This window comes from Sardina pilchardus, chromosome 5 (genome assembly GCF_963854185.1).
Source record: "Sardina pilchardus chromosome 5, fSarPil1.1, whole genome shotgun sequence".
NCBI lineage: Eukaryota > Metazoa > Chordata > Actinopteri > Clupeiformes > Clupeidae > Sardina > Sardina pilchardus.
Genome location: NC_084998.1, coordinates 10,165,254 through 10,184,490, shown reverse-complemented (window position 1 = coordinate 10,184,490; position 19,237 = coordinate 10,165,254). Strand labels below are relative to the sequence as shown.

Sequence of the window (19,237 nt, the reverse complement as noted above, 5' to 3'; positions counted from 1 at the left end):
AAATAGAATATAAATAGAATAAATATATAGAAACAAATAGAATAAATATAAAATAGTATATGGATATATACAGATAATAAATAGCCTAGAATATTATAACAGAATATATTAGCAAAATAGACACAACCTAATACTTTTAATATTGATATTGAGATAACTGTTATTGAATTGAATGACATTGAACTGTGAAAATAAATTATATATTTTTATTATAACCTTAACCACGAGTGTGTGTGTTGTCTTTTGGGGTGAGTACTAGAATTTGGTCTAGAGAAAACCTATACCAATCTTCACTGAACTTAGATATTAGATTAGACTGTCCCTGTATAAGTATAGGCCATTACCCTGTCGTACAGGTTACAGAAAGTTGGCGAGCCAGAGCCAGGAGATTGGTTAATTAGCGTTTCAGACCATATACTACCCCATTGACCACACCTCTCTATAAAAATATTTTGAATTATATATAGTTTTATTTAGGAAATAACACGGTCAATATGGAACTTTGCAATCAGTATAAAGTCCATGGACAAAACAGCTTATTAGTTGAAGGTGTCAATGAAATAATCTCTGATGAAATGATAAAAAGTTTTTTTGAACAAAATGGGAAGATCTCATCCTTTATCAGAGTTAAGGATGAGCCCAATCAACCTAATGGTAGGGTATTGATAGAATTCGAGTGTGAAAAGTCAATCACCAGGATCAACCCAGATACCCTTGGCAATATACCTAGTCCCAGCGATCCAACTACTCTATGGAACATCAGAACAATTAGAGAAATATGTCAAGAGGAAATAGGCAAAGACTTAGCACAGCAATATCTTGAAGAACTCAGTGCTATTGGTGGTAGTGCCACATCAGGCTATGCGACAATCCTAGAGAATGAACTGAAACGCATTCGATCTACAGCATCACAGGAACCTCACAACACGTCCAGCCTGGGACACAGCCCTATGCAGAACTCTAGCATTGATGTTGAGCGCACATCTAGCATAACCCAAGAATGTAACAGAAGCCAACCTATGCCCAACATTCACTGTGTTCCAAGCACACACTCATCTGTGCGTAACTCTATAAGCCTTGAAGAAAACATCATTAACCCCCCAAGCATTCAGAGAGTTGTAGTAGAACACGTTATTAAGAACGAGTCAGCACACCCATACAGTAGCCCAATCAAAATGCGAACCTTCTCAGGTAGGCTTCCAAAGCCAAATGGGGAAGTAGATTACGAAGCTTGGAGAACTCAAGTTGAACTGCTTCTAAGTGACACCCATGTCACGGATTCACAAAAAAATAGAAAGATACTAGAGAGCTTGATTGGTCCAGCTGCTGACATGGTGAAACCACTTGGTGTTAATGCAAACCCTGTAGCTTATGTAAACCACCTTGAATCCGCTTTTGGAGTCGTAGCAGATGGAGAAGAGCTTTTTGCTGCATTTTTGAGCGCAAACCAGAATTCTGGAGAGAAGCCATCCGATTATTTATTCAGACTTCAGACCCTCCTCACTAAAGTTATCTCTAGAGGGGGAGCCCCACTTGCAGATTCAGAAAAGCACTTAATTAGACAGTTCTGCAGAGGATGCTGGGACCACTCATTAATTTTAGGCCTTCAATTAGAACAGAAGAAAAATAGCCCACCCTCATTTCCTGAATTGCTTCATCAGCTTAGAACAGAAGAAGACCGTCGTTCAGTTAAACTAGACAGGATGAAGAAACATCTAGGGAGCTCAAGAGCTTCAGCGCATGCCCATGCTGTTTATGGAATTGAAGTCCCAGTCGAAAACAAAGATGATGACACACAAAAACTCCGTGATGAAGTAGCTGAATTAAAGAAACAAATTGCAACCCTGTCCATCAAAAAAGAGCCACAGCCAAACAGAACTCAAATCGAAGCCAGCTGCATGGTCACAAATGCCTCCACACCTCGAAATTTCGCGCCTCGTCATCCTAAACCATGGTTCTGCTTTAAATGTGGTGAAGATGGTCACATTGTTGCCCACTGTGTCAGTGCCCCCAACCCCGTTCTTGTCCATCAAAAGAACACAGAGCTGAGACAAAAACGTGAAGCTTACAGGAATAAGCATACAGTCACCTCCATGCCTTTAAACTAGTAGCAGCTCCTGTTCCGGGACGTTCAGGAGCTAAGTACCAACATATGAGTCCCAAACCCATTAATGCTATAATGAATAGAACCCAGACAGGGAAAGACAGATACAGACAAAGATGCCAAAATAGCCAATCCCTTCCCCTTGGACTCGTAGGCCCACGCTGCACTGCATCTGTCTCCATTGAAGGAATTGAATGTGAGTCAATCCTTGACACTGGTTCCCAAGTAACAACTATTTCAGAAACATTCTACTTGGACAACTTATCGTTCCTCCCCGTCCAGCCCATTCAGACTCTATTCCAGATAGAAGGTGCCGGTGGCCAACATGTTCCTTATCAGGGTTATATACAAGCCCTCATCTCCTTCCCCAGCAGCATCACTGGCGTTGCTGAACAAGTCTCTTCATTAGTCCTCATTGTACCCAATTGCCATTTCAACACTCAGATCCCCCTATTGATTGGAACCAATGTCCTTGACCGATTATATGAAGGTGGCATAGAAAAACATGGAAAAGAATTCTTACAAAGACCCAATATCAGTAGTGACTGTGTCTTGTTGTTCCAGCATGTTGCCCTTAGTCATCAGGAAGAGATATCAGCCAATCATGTCAAGTTGCATGGACGCCATTCTGTCACCATTCCACCAGGAAGAAAAGTCTCTGTCTTTGGAAATGTCAGAGTGAAGAAACATTCCCCACGTTCCCTTTTTGTAGTCGAATCCCCTGAAAAAATGTCCTTACCTGGTGGAGTGTTTGTTGAAAATGCCTTGATAGAAACTCCTCTTAGATCTTCAAACAAGATTCCTGTCATTCTTAGAAATGTGACTGATCGCACTGTCACACTGCATCCAAGGCAGGTGATAGCTGAAATGATGATAGCTCAATATGTGATGCCATCCGAACCCTCAAAGATGACTTTGCCTGAAGTCCCTCAGTCTCAGAATAACATCAACTTGGAAGATTCTCCCATTCCAGAAGAGTGGAAAAGACGAATCACACAGCAGCTGAACAGCATGCCGGAGGTGTTTGCTGTTGATGACTTGTCCCATGGCCGTACAACTGCAGTAAAGCATCGCATCCGACTTCAGGATGAAGCCCCTTTCAGAGAACGACCCAGACCCATTCATCCCTCTGACAGAGAAGCTGTCAAACAACACCTAAGAGAGCTGTTAGATTCTGGAATTATTCGTGAGTCAGAGTCCCCATTTGCATCCCCCATTGTGGTTGTCAAAAAGAAGAATGGTGCGATCAGACTCTGTATAGATTTCAGGAAGCTGAACATGAGAACGATTAAAGATGCCTATGCTCTCCCTAACATCGAAGACACCTTCTCTGCTCTTAGTGGAGCCAAATGGTTTTCGGTCATGGATCTGAAGTCCGGCTACTACCAAGTAGAAGTTGCAGAGGAGGATAAGCACAAGACCGCTTTTGTCTGCCCCCTGGGCTTTTATGAGTTTAATCGTATGCCCCAAGGTGTAACAAATGCACCAAGCACCTTTCAGAGGCTCATGGAGAAATGTGTCGGTGACCTACACCTCAGTGAAGTACTGGTATTTCTGGATGACCTGATTGTCTTCTCTGACACACTAGAAGAGCACGAGGCCAGACTAATGAAAGTGTTGAACCGCCTTAGAGAATATGGCCTAAAGTTGTCTCCTGAAAAGTGCCATTTTTTCCAGACATCTGTCAAATACCTTGGCCATGTTGTAGATGCTGATGGAGTCCACACAGATCCCAGTAAAGTTTCGGCTTTGAGAGAATGGCCTCAACCCACCAACAGAAAAGAACTTAAATGCTTCCTAGGATTTGCCGGATATTATCGACGTTTTGTGGAAGGATACTCTAAAATAGCGAAGCCATTGAATGCTCTAACTGCTGGCTATGTTGCTCCAAGGAAAAGAGGGAAGATTTACAAGAAGGACAAAGCCAAAACTTCCATCAGTCCCACCTTACCCTTTGGAAATGAGTGGACTGAAGAGTGCGATGTTGCTTTTAGAACCCTCATAGATAAACTGACTTCAGCCCCTGTGCTTGCCTTCGCCAATCCCAACCTTCCTTATGTCCTGCATACTGATGCCAGCCGCGATGGTCTTGGTGCTGCGCTCTATCAGGAGCATGATGGGAAGATGAGAGTTGTGGCTTATGCCAGCAGAGGGTTATCTAGAAGTGAACAAAACTATCCTGCACATAAACAAGAGTATCTCGCTTTGAAATGGGCCATCTGTGAGAAATTCCATGATTACCTCTATGGAACAGAATTCCAAGTTCTAACAGACAACAACCCCCTAACTTATGTGTTGACCACAGCAAAGCTTGATGCAGCAGGACATCGCTGGTTAGCCTCTCTGTCAACCTACAGATTCAACATCAAGTATAGGGCTGGGATCAACAATCAAGACGCCGATGGCTTGTCCAGAAGACCTCAGAGTCCATCAGAGGAAGATGAGGAGTTCAAGCAGGAGAAAGTGAGGATAGAAGAGCTGAAGCAAAGAATTTTAGATGGAGAAAGCAAAACTGTTTCCGGTGACATGCTATCTGCTGTATGTCAGCGCCACTCTGTGATCACTTCGGCTGACTATTCGCCGCCAGAACTCCCCATTTTTGCTGAATCCTTAGCTTTAGATGCTTCTGCCATTCCTGATGACTTCGTGTCCTCTGGACAAGGCACCCTCCCTGGAATGACTCACAAAGACTGGTATCAGTCTCAAAGACAGGATCCATCTATCAGGCGTGTGATCAGTTTCGTTCAAGGAAACAGAAAACCCACTTTTCAAGAGACATCCTCTGAACTGTCAGAAGTCAAGCTGCTCCTTAGAGAATGGAATAGACTAGAGCTTATAGATGGAGTACTGTTCAGGAAAGTCCTCGATCGTGGAAATCAGATTTATCAGTTGGTGCTGCCTAGTAGCCACAGAGAAAAAGCATTGCATGGCCTTCATGATGAAGTTGGCCATCTTGGTGCTGAGCGCGTCCTTCACCTTGTTCGTTCCCGATTTTACTGGCCGAAGATGTTCCAGTCTGTGGAACAGAAGTGTAGGACTTGTGAGAGATGTGTGCGGCGGAAAACAAACTCCCAGCATGCTGCTCCCATGGAGAATATACAGACCAGCTATCCCCTTGAACTGGTGTGTATGGATTACCTCTGCATCGAACCTGATAGTAAGGACACTAGAAACATCCTCGTCATCACGGATCATTTCACCAAGTTTGCTGTTGCCATCCCCACGAAAGACCAAAAGGCGAATACTGTTGCCAAAACACTGTGGGAACATTTCATTGTGCAGTATGGTTTTCCAAGTCGCCTTCTCAGTGACCAAGGGAGAGATTTTGAATCCCACACCATCAAGGAATTGTGCTCTCTGATCGGAACTGAAAAAATCAGAACCACACCATACCATCCACGTGGAAACCCTGTGGAAAGATTCAACAGGACCCTTCTCAGCATGCTTGGAACACTAGAAGACAAGGATAAATATCATTGGAGGGACTTTGTCAAACCGCTAGTCCATGCGTACAATTGTACGAAAAATGACACCACAGGCTACTCGCCATATGAATTACTGTTTGGCAGACAACCACGATTGCCCATTGATCTAGTTTTAGGTCTAACACCAGACCAAATTGGATTCAAGTCACATTCAGAGTACGTTAAACATCTTCGTCAACGCCTCCAAGACAGCTATGCACTTGCCTCTGAAAGCTCTAAAAAGATGGGAGAGAAGAATAAAACCAGGTTTGACAAAAAGATCAGAGCAGCAGAACTTGTTCCTGGAGATAGAGTCCTGGTGAAGAATGTGAACATAAGAGGAAAACATAAACTTGCAGACAGATGGGAAAAGGAAGTCCACACAGTAGTGAAGAGGATGGGAGACGGCCCAGTTTATGTTGTCAAGCAAGAACAGGGTGAAGGTCCACACCGTACTCTTCACAGAGACCTTCTTCTACCCTGCGGTTTTTTACCTGTTGCAGAGAGAGACTCAGAACCTGAAACAACCTTACCTACAAGAAAGCTGAGACGCAGGGATGCAGTCCCACAGCAGACCAAGCACAACGATCTTGTTGACCCAGATACACTCAGCAGTGATGAAGATGAGGATCGCTATCTGCAAGTTCCACAGATCTCAACAAGGTTCCCCCAAATCATCCGAACAACCACACAGGCCACCCCGCCAGAATGTGCCATGGAGCTGTCGAATCGAATTGGGTTGAATCCAAGCCCACCAGAATCCTCCCAATCTCGTAATTCACCCATCAGTGAAGAACACCATACCCCTGAGTCTGTTCAGAATCAATTACTGGAAGAGGAATCAATTGTGCGTGAGACAGAAATACTCACAGATGAGCCTCAGTTTGGACCAGTTGAAGGATGTTGGCCTGAAAACAACCCACTTGAACTTGAGAATGCACCGCCCACTGATGTGACTGCCCAGGCTGACCCGTCTGAGAGTGAACAGATCAGAAGATCTAGCAGAGAAAGACATCCCCCTCAGAGACTCTGTTATGGTGAACTAGGAAGGCCTTTAGTCCTAGCCATTGCTTCATTTTTTGAGAGTTTGGGTAGAAATGTTCCTGATACTTCTTCAGTGCCCTCCGCAAGATCAGGCCGTGTGCAAACGCATGCAGAGACTGATGCGGTTTAGAAGGGGAGATTGTAACCCAATGAATGGCACTTGCTCCGCCAGATCAGGCCATCTGTAAACGCATGCAGAGACTGATGCGGTTTAGAAGGGGAGATTGTAACCCAATGAATTGACCCTTGCCATTATGATGCGCAAAACAAACCAGAGGGCGCACGAGAACATCTAAATGTAAACAACTGGAAACCGTCAATCAGCGTATTTGAAGAAAAGCTCTACGTCTGATGATACACGGCGAGAGAAGCTCAAGAAGAGTCTAAAACACGAGCACTTGTAAACTTGGATAAATTGATATGAACACTTGGATATTTTGATGAAAACACGATAGCCTATTTGGACACTTCCACTCGACCATTGAAACAACATAAAGATCATCTTCGGTGAGTTGCAAGTCACAACTGAACGCAAACAGATTGTGTAGGCCTATCCTAATAAGAGCCAATTATTTAGTGCACCTTAATTTGCCCTAAAACAGACCACCACCATTAAAGAAGAAGGAAGAAAGAAGACTTTCCCCGTTACAAAGACTTTCCCCGTTACATTTGTAGCTACTGGAATCCTGGTGAGCGAACCAAACACTTAAGATAAGCTAGCCTACCATAAACATTTAAAACCAGTCAGGACACCCGATCTGTAGATCGACTTTAAAGTTCGTGTGATGTATAACTTGTTTGACAATTTAATTATTTAATGTGTTTGTTAAAAGAATTGTAAGCTCCGGTTTTTTTGTTAGCCGTTGACTCAGGCTACATGGCGTCCACGGAAGCCATAGCAACCAAGCTAAACGTAAACAGATTTATTAGCCTACTCCTACGGCATTATGCCGCTGTTGTTATTCAAACTCAAGTTAGTTATAGTATATATGTTATTGTTATGACAGAGATTGAAATTAATAAGAGTTCTGTACAATTTTGTGCAGACTGGTTTTTTATTGTACCCGATCAAACCCCGTTGCTTCACCCTTGGAACCTTGGATTTCCCGTCTGGATTTTCCCCGTCGTCTTGGATTCGATTCATCATCATCATCATCATCATCTACATCAACTTGCCCTTCCTGTTGGACTGCCTGTCACATATCACCATCCCCTTACTACCCTTGTGATTGTGGTAGGATCTGGACATTACACCTTGCACAAGTTGGATTGAATCTTTCCCCCTTTTAATTTCTTTTGTTTATTATTTTTTGAGTGCACTCATATTTTATTTTGTTGGTTTTCATTTAGTTTAAATGATAATCTATAATAGGATTTAGTATTAAATAGAATATAAATAGAATAAATATATAGAAACAAATAGAATAAATATAAAATAGTATATGGATATATACAGATAATAAATAGCCTAGAATATTATAACAGAATATATTAGCAAAATAGACACAACCTAATACTTTTAATATTGATATTGAGATAACTGTTATTGAATTGAATGACATTGAACTGTGAAAATAAATTATATATTTTTATTATAACCTTAACCACGAGTGTGTGTGTTGTCTTTTGGGGTGAGTACTAGAATTTGGTCTAGAGAAAACCTATACCAATCTTCACTGAACTTAGATATTAGATTAGACTGTCCCTGTATAAGTATAGGCCATTACCCTGTCGTACAGGTTACATTTACATAAAATGTTATCATCTTTGTTTCGTGACAGATGATATTTAAGCATCCTAAAGCGAGTTTTGCACAATGGGGTGATGCTGTCTAGAATTGCAGAAGGATATGTCCTGGCCGATGAATCGCCAATTCACATTATTTAGTGGCAAATTAACTTGCATTCATAGTGAATCAAGTCCTGAATAGATTTCGGTAGGCTACCCTTGCAGCATGGAGGCTACCTTCCACTAAACAACTCCCAGAAGGGTATAACAGTTAGGAACTAAAACGTGTATTTGGTTTTAAATGATTATATGGGGGAGACTGGGTATAGTTGTAACACAGGGATAGTTGTAACATCACCATTTCCACAGAACAGGAATAAGATATTGGAAATATGATCACATCCACCACTCCACCACTAGGCTATCCCACATGGTGATGTTTAAGCCTATAGCCTGTCACCCGTTCTAATTTAGCAAAGGAAAAAAATATTTTGACATAAGAAAGTCACATTTTTCACCATGGCTATATTTTTCTTAGTAGGCCTACTTTTACCATTGAAGATACAATCACATGCCTCATATTATATTAAACTAGTCTCTGAGGCAAAACATGATGCATTTCACTCCACATGCATTCAAATGAGTACAATTGCTAGATTTAAAAAAAATGTTACAGGATGCTTCAGGATGTATTCCTACACCTCACTTGGAAACTACATCCTCTCCCTTCCAGATGGCCTGAAATTATTTATGTGTAATTTGTAATCATCATATCGTAATTTCTCTGCCCTTGTTTTTGTCAGCTGTAGCTTATCAACTCTGGCACATCTGTAGTACAAGTTTTGTGCGATGTTTTATACTATCCAGTCAAATTTACACAGAGAAACACACACAGACTCACAAACACACCCCTACACACATCTCACACACAAAATACACATACACACAACCACATATGCCACGGCTACTTTGGTTATGGTCATTCAAAGAGAAACAAAATTAAATAACCTGTTTTCTTGTGTTCATAGACCTACACTCAAAAAAATGACTTTTAGGCATTGTAATATTTACTTATTCAAATGTAGCAATTATTACAGTGTTATATCAAGTTTCAGTGGGGACTAGAAAAAAACATTAAACTATACACAACATATTCATGTAATCAAATGTTCTTGATTTGGAAGAGTATTTTTTACTAGATATTTACTCGTAGTTTCTAAATTAATTACCAACACCTGAACATTTTAAGTAACTTTTACTAAATAAACCTTCACGCATTTGAATTCGCGCATGCGCCGTTGGACAATGCCTGGTAGCAAAGACGGTTGAAAAAGAATCTTTGGCCTGAGCTGAGGTACTTGAAGAAGAAGCTTGTCGCCGAAGAAGTCACCACTTTGCTACACCTGACTGTCGAAACGAGTGAGTATTCCCTTTTTGTTTTATATTTGTGGTCGTATAGGAGTTCGTGTACATGTTGATAATTTGATTATTGTCTGCTTGACGTACAGTAGCACACGTTAGCACTACCGTTCGTAGTTCGGGTAGTGCTAGCAGCTAGCTGCTAGCCAGGCTACAATTTGTTTTGATCAAAAGCTAACGTCGTTGTCAGTTAACGTCTGCAAACGTTTGGGGTGAGTTGGAGGTTATCTTGATAGTAAGCACGGTAACTTCTAAGTTAGAATATCTTCTCTCAAAACAAAAACGATTGTTTGTGGTTGAGGAGGTCCAGTCGAATCAAAGAACTGCCCGAAACAATGTAGTGCTATGACTCCAACTGTTAAATTAGCGCTAGCCTAGCTATAATTTCACTGAAGTTCACATTTAGCGCTAGCAGTTACCTACCAAAACGTCAACTTGAAGTGTCTGGCTCTAATGTTACATTGTGCCTATATAAGAACAGTATGCATAAGTTTTTACTCAAATACTGACGGAAAATGTTATGGTAATATTAATTTGGGTCTTACTATTGTATTTTTCTCAACAGTGATTTGTCAAGCATCATCATGCGGGTTGAGCCAGGGGAGAGTGCCCTACGTTTGACTCTGCACTTCAGGCAAGTAAACATCTATGTGTGTGTGTGATAGGATATTATTGCTGTTATTACATGCCATTGTTCACTATTGTTCATGCCATTGTAATGTAATGAAATGTAGTTGATATGAATGATAGAAGGAATTTGGTTTTGTTCCTCATTAGCATTATCTTTTCTTGTCAATTGTATGCAGGAGGACCACTGCAGTGATCCTACTGGTCACGTATCATGGTCGTCCATGGTGATTCCGAAGAGGATCCTGATGTCTCCATCATTCTTGAAGGCAGGGAGATGTTGCGTGGATGTGGAAACACAGCAAGAGCTTGCATATTACTTTTGGGACTGATCTATGCCCTGAATCTTGCATATCCCAAACCACCGCGTTACACATTCAAGGTGTTTCAGAAACTTTTTGTGGAACTGGATGGGATGAAGCTGACACCAAAAGTACAAGCTTTAAAATCCAAATTGCGGACTTAAACACACACACCCAAGCACATATACACTTAAACATTCTCTCTTTCTCGCGCGCTCTCAAACACAAACAGGTTGTACATTGAAACAGCATTGTCTAGAAACAACTATAATCACTGTGTAACACTGTGTGACATTTTGCATTACTCAAATATATATTTGTATATTTTTATTACCCCCCCCCCCCCCCCCGCCCCATTACTCAAAGATCATTTTGATGTAACAGGTTACCCACCTGGTGACCTGTCTGCCTCCATCTTTCTCTATCAAACAGTGTTCTCTGTTCTTGAACCATTGGTGTATGATGAAAAGCAAGAAGTCATTCCATGTATACTAATGCTTATCTCACTGGCTCCTGGTCTCTCTCTCTCTCTTTTTCTCTCTCTCTCTCTCTGTCTTTCTCTCTCTGAGACTCTCTCTCTTTCTCCCTCTACTAAGTCCAGTTGGTATGGATGCTCATCTATATTTTATAGCCTACATAGGGTTATAATGTTGTTTTAATGCTACATCCAATAAGTTACAGAAAAGCAGTCACCTGAGTGAGAGATATGTGAAATTGTATTTATTGTTTTTCATTATTTGATTAATTCCATCAAGTTGACTGCACCCCAGTGGTTTTGTTGTATCTTAACTTGAAATATCAGTGATATTTTATTTGTTATGTAGAGCATTTTTGTTTAAATTGGTAAAATAAAGTTTGCATTTTACTTAAATAGTGTGATCGGTGTAATTTGCCATTCGGTAACATTTATCCGAAGAAAACAAGTAACATTTACATAACTTTAGTGTGTAAGACCTCTTAATACAAAACAATCTAGTAAAATCTACTTATTATAAACATGTAAGATTTACTCCATATTTCATGACCATGGTGTTTCTATATTGACATGGTCAAGTAAAACTTACTTAATTTTTTCAGAAATGTCAATGACAGTATAGCAAGTACATTTTAATTGATTCTGGCAAGTAAGTTGTACTTGATATTACAGCATTACATTTACTTAGTTTTATTGAGTGCATTTTGTTACAAAGATTTTTTTAAGTAAATTCTACTAATCATTTTTTTCAGTGTATTTCAATGCCCCGAACATGTTTTAGAAACATATGGTTTGACCTCTCTTTTCCTGTCTTTTATCTCACTGTTACAATTTACCCCAGTATGTGTTACAACCCACCCCGTGGTGGGGTCGGTTGTAACAAAGGGTCACCTTGTATTTTACATCAAATTACAAGGTCTGTAATTTTCTTGAAGAAATGTGAGTTGGTTCTATCTGAAGTACACAAATGTGGGTATTTGGGGGAAAAAAAGGTTACAGGATTGTAGCTAAAAAAATGAGCGAGTTACAGGTGCTGGAAAAAAGTGTTACAATCATACCCGGTCTCCCCTACCTCAATGTGGGCGGGGTTGGTTGGCTCACTAATTTGGTTGGCTCATAGTTCACATGAGAAAGGCCCATTGAACTTCATGTTTTTATATAGGCCTATATATACTGTACAGGGTGCTTAAATATATATATAATATAGGTCTACTATGGGCCTAGCAGGTATTCACTTCACGTATTTGTGCCCACTCAATATGTATTCAAACTAATCTTTCAGTAACCATATGATTACACATGCTTTCAATAATTTATTGGTAAACTGTGTGTTATTTTACATTATTACTTAGGTAGGTAGCCTAAACATCTTATCGCCTATGTGAGCCAAACAACCCCGTGCTGGGGCAGGTTGGCACAATTTCTCAAAGCCAGTTACATTACTCGAAACAAGGGATAATTTGTTGACATTGTATATACCTGTTTTCTAGATGAGATATTAATCTTTCAGTCAATCACACTTTGACAGCTATAATGCATTGTAAGACAAAGAAATATAACTGAGTGTGAAAAGTGATCCTACCAGCCCCGGTCTCCCCTACTCATCCCCCCATGCACTTTAATGCTTTTTGCACTTATCCTGTCCCTACCTAGTAGGCCTACCTACTATGCACAATAGGCGAAGGAACTGACAATTTCATTCTTTACATTAGTAATCATATGCATGTGACAAATAAACATCCTTGTATCCTTGTAAAAGGTAGGTGACAAAGGTCAGTCTTGTCTGCTAGTGTCTGGGCAGTGTGGACTGATAGTTGGTTTTATGAACATTCTAAAGACTACCAACAGACAAATGCCAACAACTGCCAACTTTAGAATGTTGGTGTTTGTTGGCACTTGTTTGGGCAGTGTGCAAGCTGCTTTACGCTTCCACTGTTTCTGATTCTTATGATCATGGTGTCTCTCAAATGTAAGTTGCTGCCAAGTCTGCCTAATACTTGAATTACCTGTTAGTTGAAATGCAATCGAGATTAAAGCAACATTACTACCACAGCTGGCATTACTCATGGGTGAGATCCTACTGATGTCTTTGTTTGTGCAGCTAATCAACAGGATAGCATGTTGAGAGAGCTGGAGACTAAGGCCGACAACATGGCATCTGCTTTACATTCACTCCAATCCAATCTTCAACAAACAGGTTTATAATCCCATAATGTCTTTGGATGCTTAATTAATCATAAATTACTTCTGATAAATGAATCATCTGATAGGATAGGATTGCTTTCAACTTAATAAATTATACATTTTGTAGCACCTCATAGCCAGCAGCCTGACTTCAAAGAACTGACAGAAGTCAAAAGTGCAGTGACAAATCTAGGTGCTTCTATAACCTCACTGTCATCTAAATTACAAGGTAAGTGTTGCATCAAAGCAATACAGTTGTGTGAACACTTGCAAGTGTTGTGTGTTGTGTTGTGAACACTTGCTTATGTGGTCGAGTTGTGGCGTTTCTATCTCGTTAGCTGCCTGGGCCACCAGCTTTTCAACTGCTGAAATGGTTCAAAATGTTTTAGCACCTGAGATGAAAGGCTAAATTATATTCATCTGCATATCCTCTACAAAGTGTTTGCTGATTTTGATGAAATGAAAATAGGATGACAGGGGAAAACATAATTCCAGTTAAAGGCATTGTTCGGTATTTTACACTTTAAGCCCGTTATATTAGCCATTTTGTATTTAATTTAATTGTGGTTAATGGATTTTGTGCCAATACCAGTGAGTATTCCTTTGGGACATCTATTGTCAACTTTTTATTCTGCAGCCAGTCAACAGGGCACAAAGATGCAAGAGCTGGAAACTGCAGTGAAAAACATGTCATCCACTTTAGACTCAGTTGCATCCAAAATGCAGGAAACTGGTGGGTATACACTGAATACACTGTAAAAAATGCTGTCTGCAGACAGCGAAAGCTCCAAAAAAGGCAACAAAAAAAAGCTGGTGCAGACTGGATCATTGCCTGAAATCAGCATTGGCCATGCATGCACCTAGCACACTAAAAATGTCTCGATCAAATTAGATACAGATTTGGGTAATCCAATCCACGGAATTAAACATTAATGTGGTCATGGTTTGAAGTGACCTTTTTAAACCGCTCACAAAAAGTAAGGAAACTTGACTTTGGCCCATTATATCTCCCCTTTAGTAATACCAACCAGTAAAGTGTTTCATATCATTTTTATCGTTGATTTGTCACCTTTACAATGAGGTATAGCTTGTAAGCATAGGGCAATCATGGAATGAGCAACACAAGCAAACGTGTAAGTAGTGGCAACAAAAAATGTGCCAAAATGGCCTGTTATGCTATTGGAATTCACCTTTGTTACTTCAAGCATTGACGATTGCACTCTCCCACAGAAACGAGGAAAACAAAACATGTTAGGCATACATTTGTTCATTTTATACTCAGTGTCAGGGTCCTCAGTAGCGTGTAGAGGATCCATATGCAGCCACAACAGCTTGGCACCTTCTTCTCATGCAGGTCACCAACCTGGCTACATTCTGCTGTGGAGTGATATCTCCCTAACTCGAAAGACAGACCTTGTTATCATTGAAGGCAATCATCATGCAGTTAGATACCGGGATGAGATTCTGGAGCCAGTGGCAATTCCATATCTCCAGAATATGGGACCAATTGCCATCCTCCAGGATGACAACGCTCGCCCCCATAGAGCTGGGATCATCAGAGAGTACCTCCAGAATTTGGGAGTGGAGAGGATCTAATGGCCTGCCGTGAACACTTGTGGGATCAGCTTGGGCATGAAGTACGTGCCAGAGTCACCAACAAAACCAGGTTGGCTGACTTACAACAGATCCTTATCGAGGAATGGAATGCCATCCCACAGCAGAATGTAGCCAGGTTGGTGACCAGCATGAGAAGAAGGTGCCAAGCTGTTGTGGCTGCATATGGATCCTCTACACGCTACTGAGGACCCTGACACGGAGTATAAAATGAACAAATGTATGCCTAACATGTTTTGTTTTCCTCATTTCTGTGGGAGAGTGCAATCGTCAATGCTTGAAGTAACAAAGGTGAATTCCAACAGCATAACAGGCTATTTTGGCACATTTTTCGTTGGCACTACTTACACGTTTGCTTGTGTTGCTCATTCCATGATTGCCCTATGCTTACCAGCTATACCTCATTGTAAAGGTGACAAATCAACGATAAAAATGATATGAAACACTTTACTGGTTGGTATTACTAAAGGGGAGATATAATGGGCCAAAGTCAAGTTTCCTTACTTTTTGTGAGCAGTTTAGATTAAGTGTCACTTATTTGGCTTTCTGCAGTTGGTCAACAAGAGAGGAGGTTGATGAATCTGGAGACTAAACAGACAATATGGCTTCCTCTCTAAATTCAGTGTCATCTGAACTACAGCAAACATGTCTGTAATTACCATAAAATGAATAAAATAGGCTACTTAATTTGAGTTCAAAATAATTATTTAAGCAATGTGTTTGTGTTGTGGTTTAAGTTCAATTTGGTGAGCCTCATTAAGTTCCAGTTAACATTAACCCATGTTAAATCCATGTCCCACAACTTCATAGTTTGATGTGTCTGTGACATTTTTGAGAAATATAATCCAAATAGAATGCAATTGTATGTAATATGAAATGAAAACCCCTCTCTTCTCTTAAGATGAGAAACTAATGACCATGTTGACTAATCTGACTGCTGAGATCATGAGCACCAAGCGCAGTAAAGGTAGGTCTGCATACAGCATCTACACCCTATTCACACATCCAGTAGTATGTAGCAACTTCACCCTATTCACACACATCCAGTAGTAAAGGCACTGTATACAGCATCTACACCCTATTCACACATCCAGTAGCTACTGTATACAGTAGCAACTTCACCCTATTCACACACATCCAGTAGGAAAGACACTGTATACAGCAACTACACCCTATTCACACACATCCAGTATAAGGCACTGTATACAGCAACATCATATTCACACACATCCAGTAAAGCTACCGTATAACTACTACACCCCATATTACACATTAGGTTGCACTACATAACTCTTCTTTTATTCTTCTAACTTTCAAAAAGTAAACAAATTACAAATGTAACAAAGGTTTCCACCACTGTCTGTCTTGTGCAGTGTAGAATGATTCTACAAAGCAAGCAGACATTACATTTTAGTTTAATTTAAAATGTGCAATTACATGATCTTGTTTCCAAATGGGTTATTATTAATACATCCTTCCTCACTCTAGATGAGATAAAATATAGCTGTACAGAAAATTGGAAACTTCATGAGACCCGTTGCTACCTTTTCTCTTCGGACACGTTGACATGGCAAAAGGCTAGAGACTACTGCAAGACACAAAGAGCCACACTGCTAGTAATTAACGATCGAGACGAATGGGTATGTATGTCTACACATCTCTAAAATTCATGGTTCACTGCTTCTGCAACAGTTAGTGAAATATAATCTTGCTGTATACTGTACTTACATACTCCTGGGTTCAGCCACGGCATTGCAGTACAGGTGCTCAACTTTGTCCTAACTACAATGCACCACAGATTTCCATTATTTTTTCCCCCTTCTCCCTTCTAGGAATTCATCACCACCAAACCTGTGTCTTTATACTGGTTAGGCCTCTCAGAAGATATCACTGGGCAATGGAAATGGGTGGACGGAACTCCCCATGTGATGGACAAAAGGTGAGGCACACCCCCTAGTGGTTTACAATACACATTACATCAGAATTCACAGAAAATTAGACCAACAACTGTTTCTCCATTTGGTTGCAGTCAGTGGGAGGTAGGCCAGCCTGATGATTGGACGGAACATGGGCTAGGAGGAGGAGAGGACTGTGCTAACTTCTCCTACAATAACAGGCTGAACGATGACCACTGTTCTCGAGAGAACAAATACATCTGTGAACGAACAGCCACTGCTGACTGAACCTAAAGCACATTAGACCAATTAGTGCAGCATTGTGCCAAAATGCTGAGGTTGCTTCTCTGGCTTATTGTTGTCCCTCATCTTCATAATGAAATGATACATTTTCCTTTCTCTTTTCCATACTTTCCCTATGTTGAGTTTAATTTTGTCTTCTGAAGTTAGCTTTTATTTATTTTTAATACTGTTGGTTCTGCGTGCTTTTCAGGAAAGTACTTTGTGCTCTGTGCTTGAAAAGGCCTTATGTCAAATTTCATGAAAACTGGTTGTTGTGGCTTTTGTATGTATCAACTGTGAGGCCTGATTTTGTGTAGTGTGGGTACTGGTGTGCTTGGGGCAGCTGTTTCCCCCATTTGGCGCAAAATCATTTAATCATTTAAATGGTATGAATCATTATTCAAAGTAAACAACATTTTTGTCCTCTATAAATGGACTCCCCTGGTTCATTTTTCTTTAGTGTTTCTGTAAGCTATTTTGTTTTTTTATTTTGATGTCCTTTTTTGTTTTGTCTTTCTTCATTAATGTATAAACATGTACATTGTAACTAAGAACGTACTTGATTGTATACAATCCAACTTTGAAAACTTACAATAAAAATTAAATTACAAAAAAAGAAAAGGCCTTATGTTTAAAATATATCCAACATTTCCCTGCAACAGCAACTGGCCTGATCATATGGCCTCGAACAATGAGTCCATTCTCAGTAATAAATGTTTTCTACAAGTGTAAACCTATTAAACATCTTACCATATCTTACCACACGTGTCTTATATTTGTTGCAAACATTCGGAAAGAAACTTGCATGAGAACAAATTCCAAATGAACAATGTCAAAAGAGCAACCCAATAAAGAAAGGTGTATTTATTCCTTGAAAGTCTTACAATCATACATCCTTGCATTATATTTTACCAGCAATCTCTGCTCTTTCAATTTCAATTCAATTTATACATGGGGCTTTTGAGAGGTTTGTCCTATGGTACACTTAGCAAAATAAAATCAGTCATCAGTCCATGGAGAGACGGGTGAGTCATTACCGAGGATGTAAGGGGTTCATATTTCCACTGGGACATGTGATGCAATAGTACAGCTGCTTGAAAAATATCTAGTTAAAAAGTAATGAGGTTTACATAAAGCTAGCGAACTGACCATTAGAAACAAGACGAGCAACTAAAAACAGGCCAATTTTTAAAAGAAGTCGACATCATCAGGGGCATCCAGGTCACGGTACTCGATGATGTTGCGGGGATCCCCACGGATCATTCTGAAGGGGGAGAAGGGCAAGCAGTCACTCAGGGACGAGGAATCACTCACTACACAGTTTTGAAAATGATACCTCCTTACATCTCTTAATTTCTCCTCATGATCCTATGTTTGATTTACGGAGGGCTTTCAGTCCGATCTAAAGTCTTACCTGTTGCGGGGTTTTCCTGGGTAGCCTCCCTGACCACGGAAGTTGTCATAGTTCCCTCTGCCTCCTCCTCCTCCATACTGGTTGGGTGGATAAGGGCTTCCTACGTGGCGGGCAAAAGAAACAAAAACATACAGAATCAGGTCATCAGTACAAACCAAACCGTTCATTGCTAAACCGATTCTGCGCAGAGGGAGGGTTAACTCTGCCTTACCTCCATATCCCATGATGGGTGGCCTGGGCTGGCCGAAGCCCATCAGGCCCTGGGGAGCCTGGGGAGCGAAGGGAAGCCCTGGAGACAGAACTCCTACGGGGAGAGAGAGAGAGAGAGAAGAGAAGTCTACGTAAGTGTCTGAAAGTATATTCGTGGTGATTGGTTTTGCCTTTTGGCCAGAGGCAGAGCAGCCGGACGCACGCACCTTGTCCAGGGCCCGGGGGAGGTGGGGGCTTCATCTCGGGGAGGGACGGCCTTTTGGCGTCCATCAAGAAGTTGTTGAAGAACTCCACTTCCTTCTTGACCTCCTCGATCTTATCCCCGTGCTTGTTCAGAATGTGCTTCCTCACAAACTCGGGACCCTGCAAAGGACAAGGGCAACTGTGTGACGCTAGATGCAAGAACAACAACAACAGCCCGTCTCAATTTTAAAAATCAGACCTTTGAGATTACAAAATCCCACAAGCACAAAAA

General features: G+C 40.8%; 2 protein-coding genes across 3 annotated transcripts in view; one reads left to right on the top strand and one right to left on the bottom strand.

Moving 5' to 3' along the window:
* LOC134080113 (asialoglycoprotein receptor 1-like) overlaps positions 1–17,753 on the top strand; it is a 56,522-nt gene extending 38,769 nt beyond the window's left edge. The window contains exons 10-13 of the mRNA XM_062536363.1: positions 15,863–15,928; positions 16,450–16,601; positions 16,794–16,900; positions 16,991–17,753. Of these exons, the coding sequence (XP_062392347.1) occupies positions 15,863–15,928; positions 16,450–16,601; positions 16,794–16,900; positions 16,991–17,144 (479 nt within the window). The 3' untranslated portion in view covers positions 17,145–17,753. The remainder of the gene's footprint in view (positions 1–15,862; positions 15,929–16,449; positions 16,602–16,793; positions 16,901–16,990) is intronic.
* A 234-nt stretch (positions 17,754–17,987) lies between these two features.
* The window catches only part of srrt (serrate RNA effector molecule homolog (Arabidopsis)), a 12,246-nt gene continuing 10,996 nt past the window's right edge, over positions 17,988–19,237 (bottom strand). For both annotated transcript variants that reach the window (XM_062536360.1, XM_062536358.1), the window contains exons 17-20: positions 18,969–19,125; positions 18,764–18,856; positions 18,553–18,652; positions 17,988–18,402 (exon numbers count right to left, since the gene is read on the bottom strand). In XM_062536360.1, the coding sequence (XP_062392344.1) occupies positions 18,327–18,402; positions 18,553–18,652; positions 18,764–18,856; positions 18,969–19,125 (426 nt within the window). In that variant the 3' untranslated portion in view covers positions 17,988–18,326. The remainder of the gene's footprint in view (positions 18,403–18,552; positions 18,653–18,763; positions 18,857–18,968; positions 19,126–19,237) is intronic.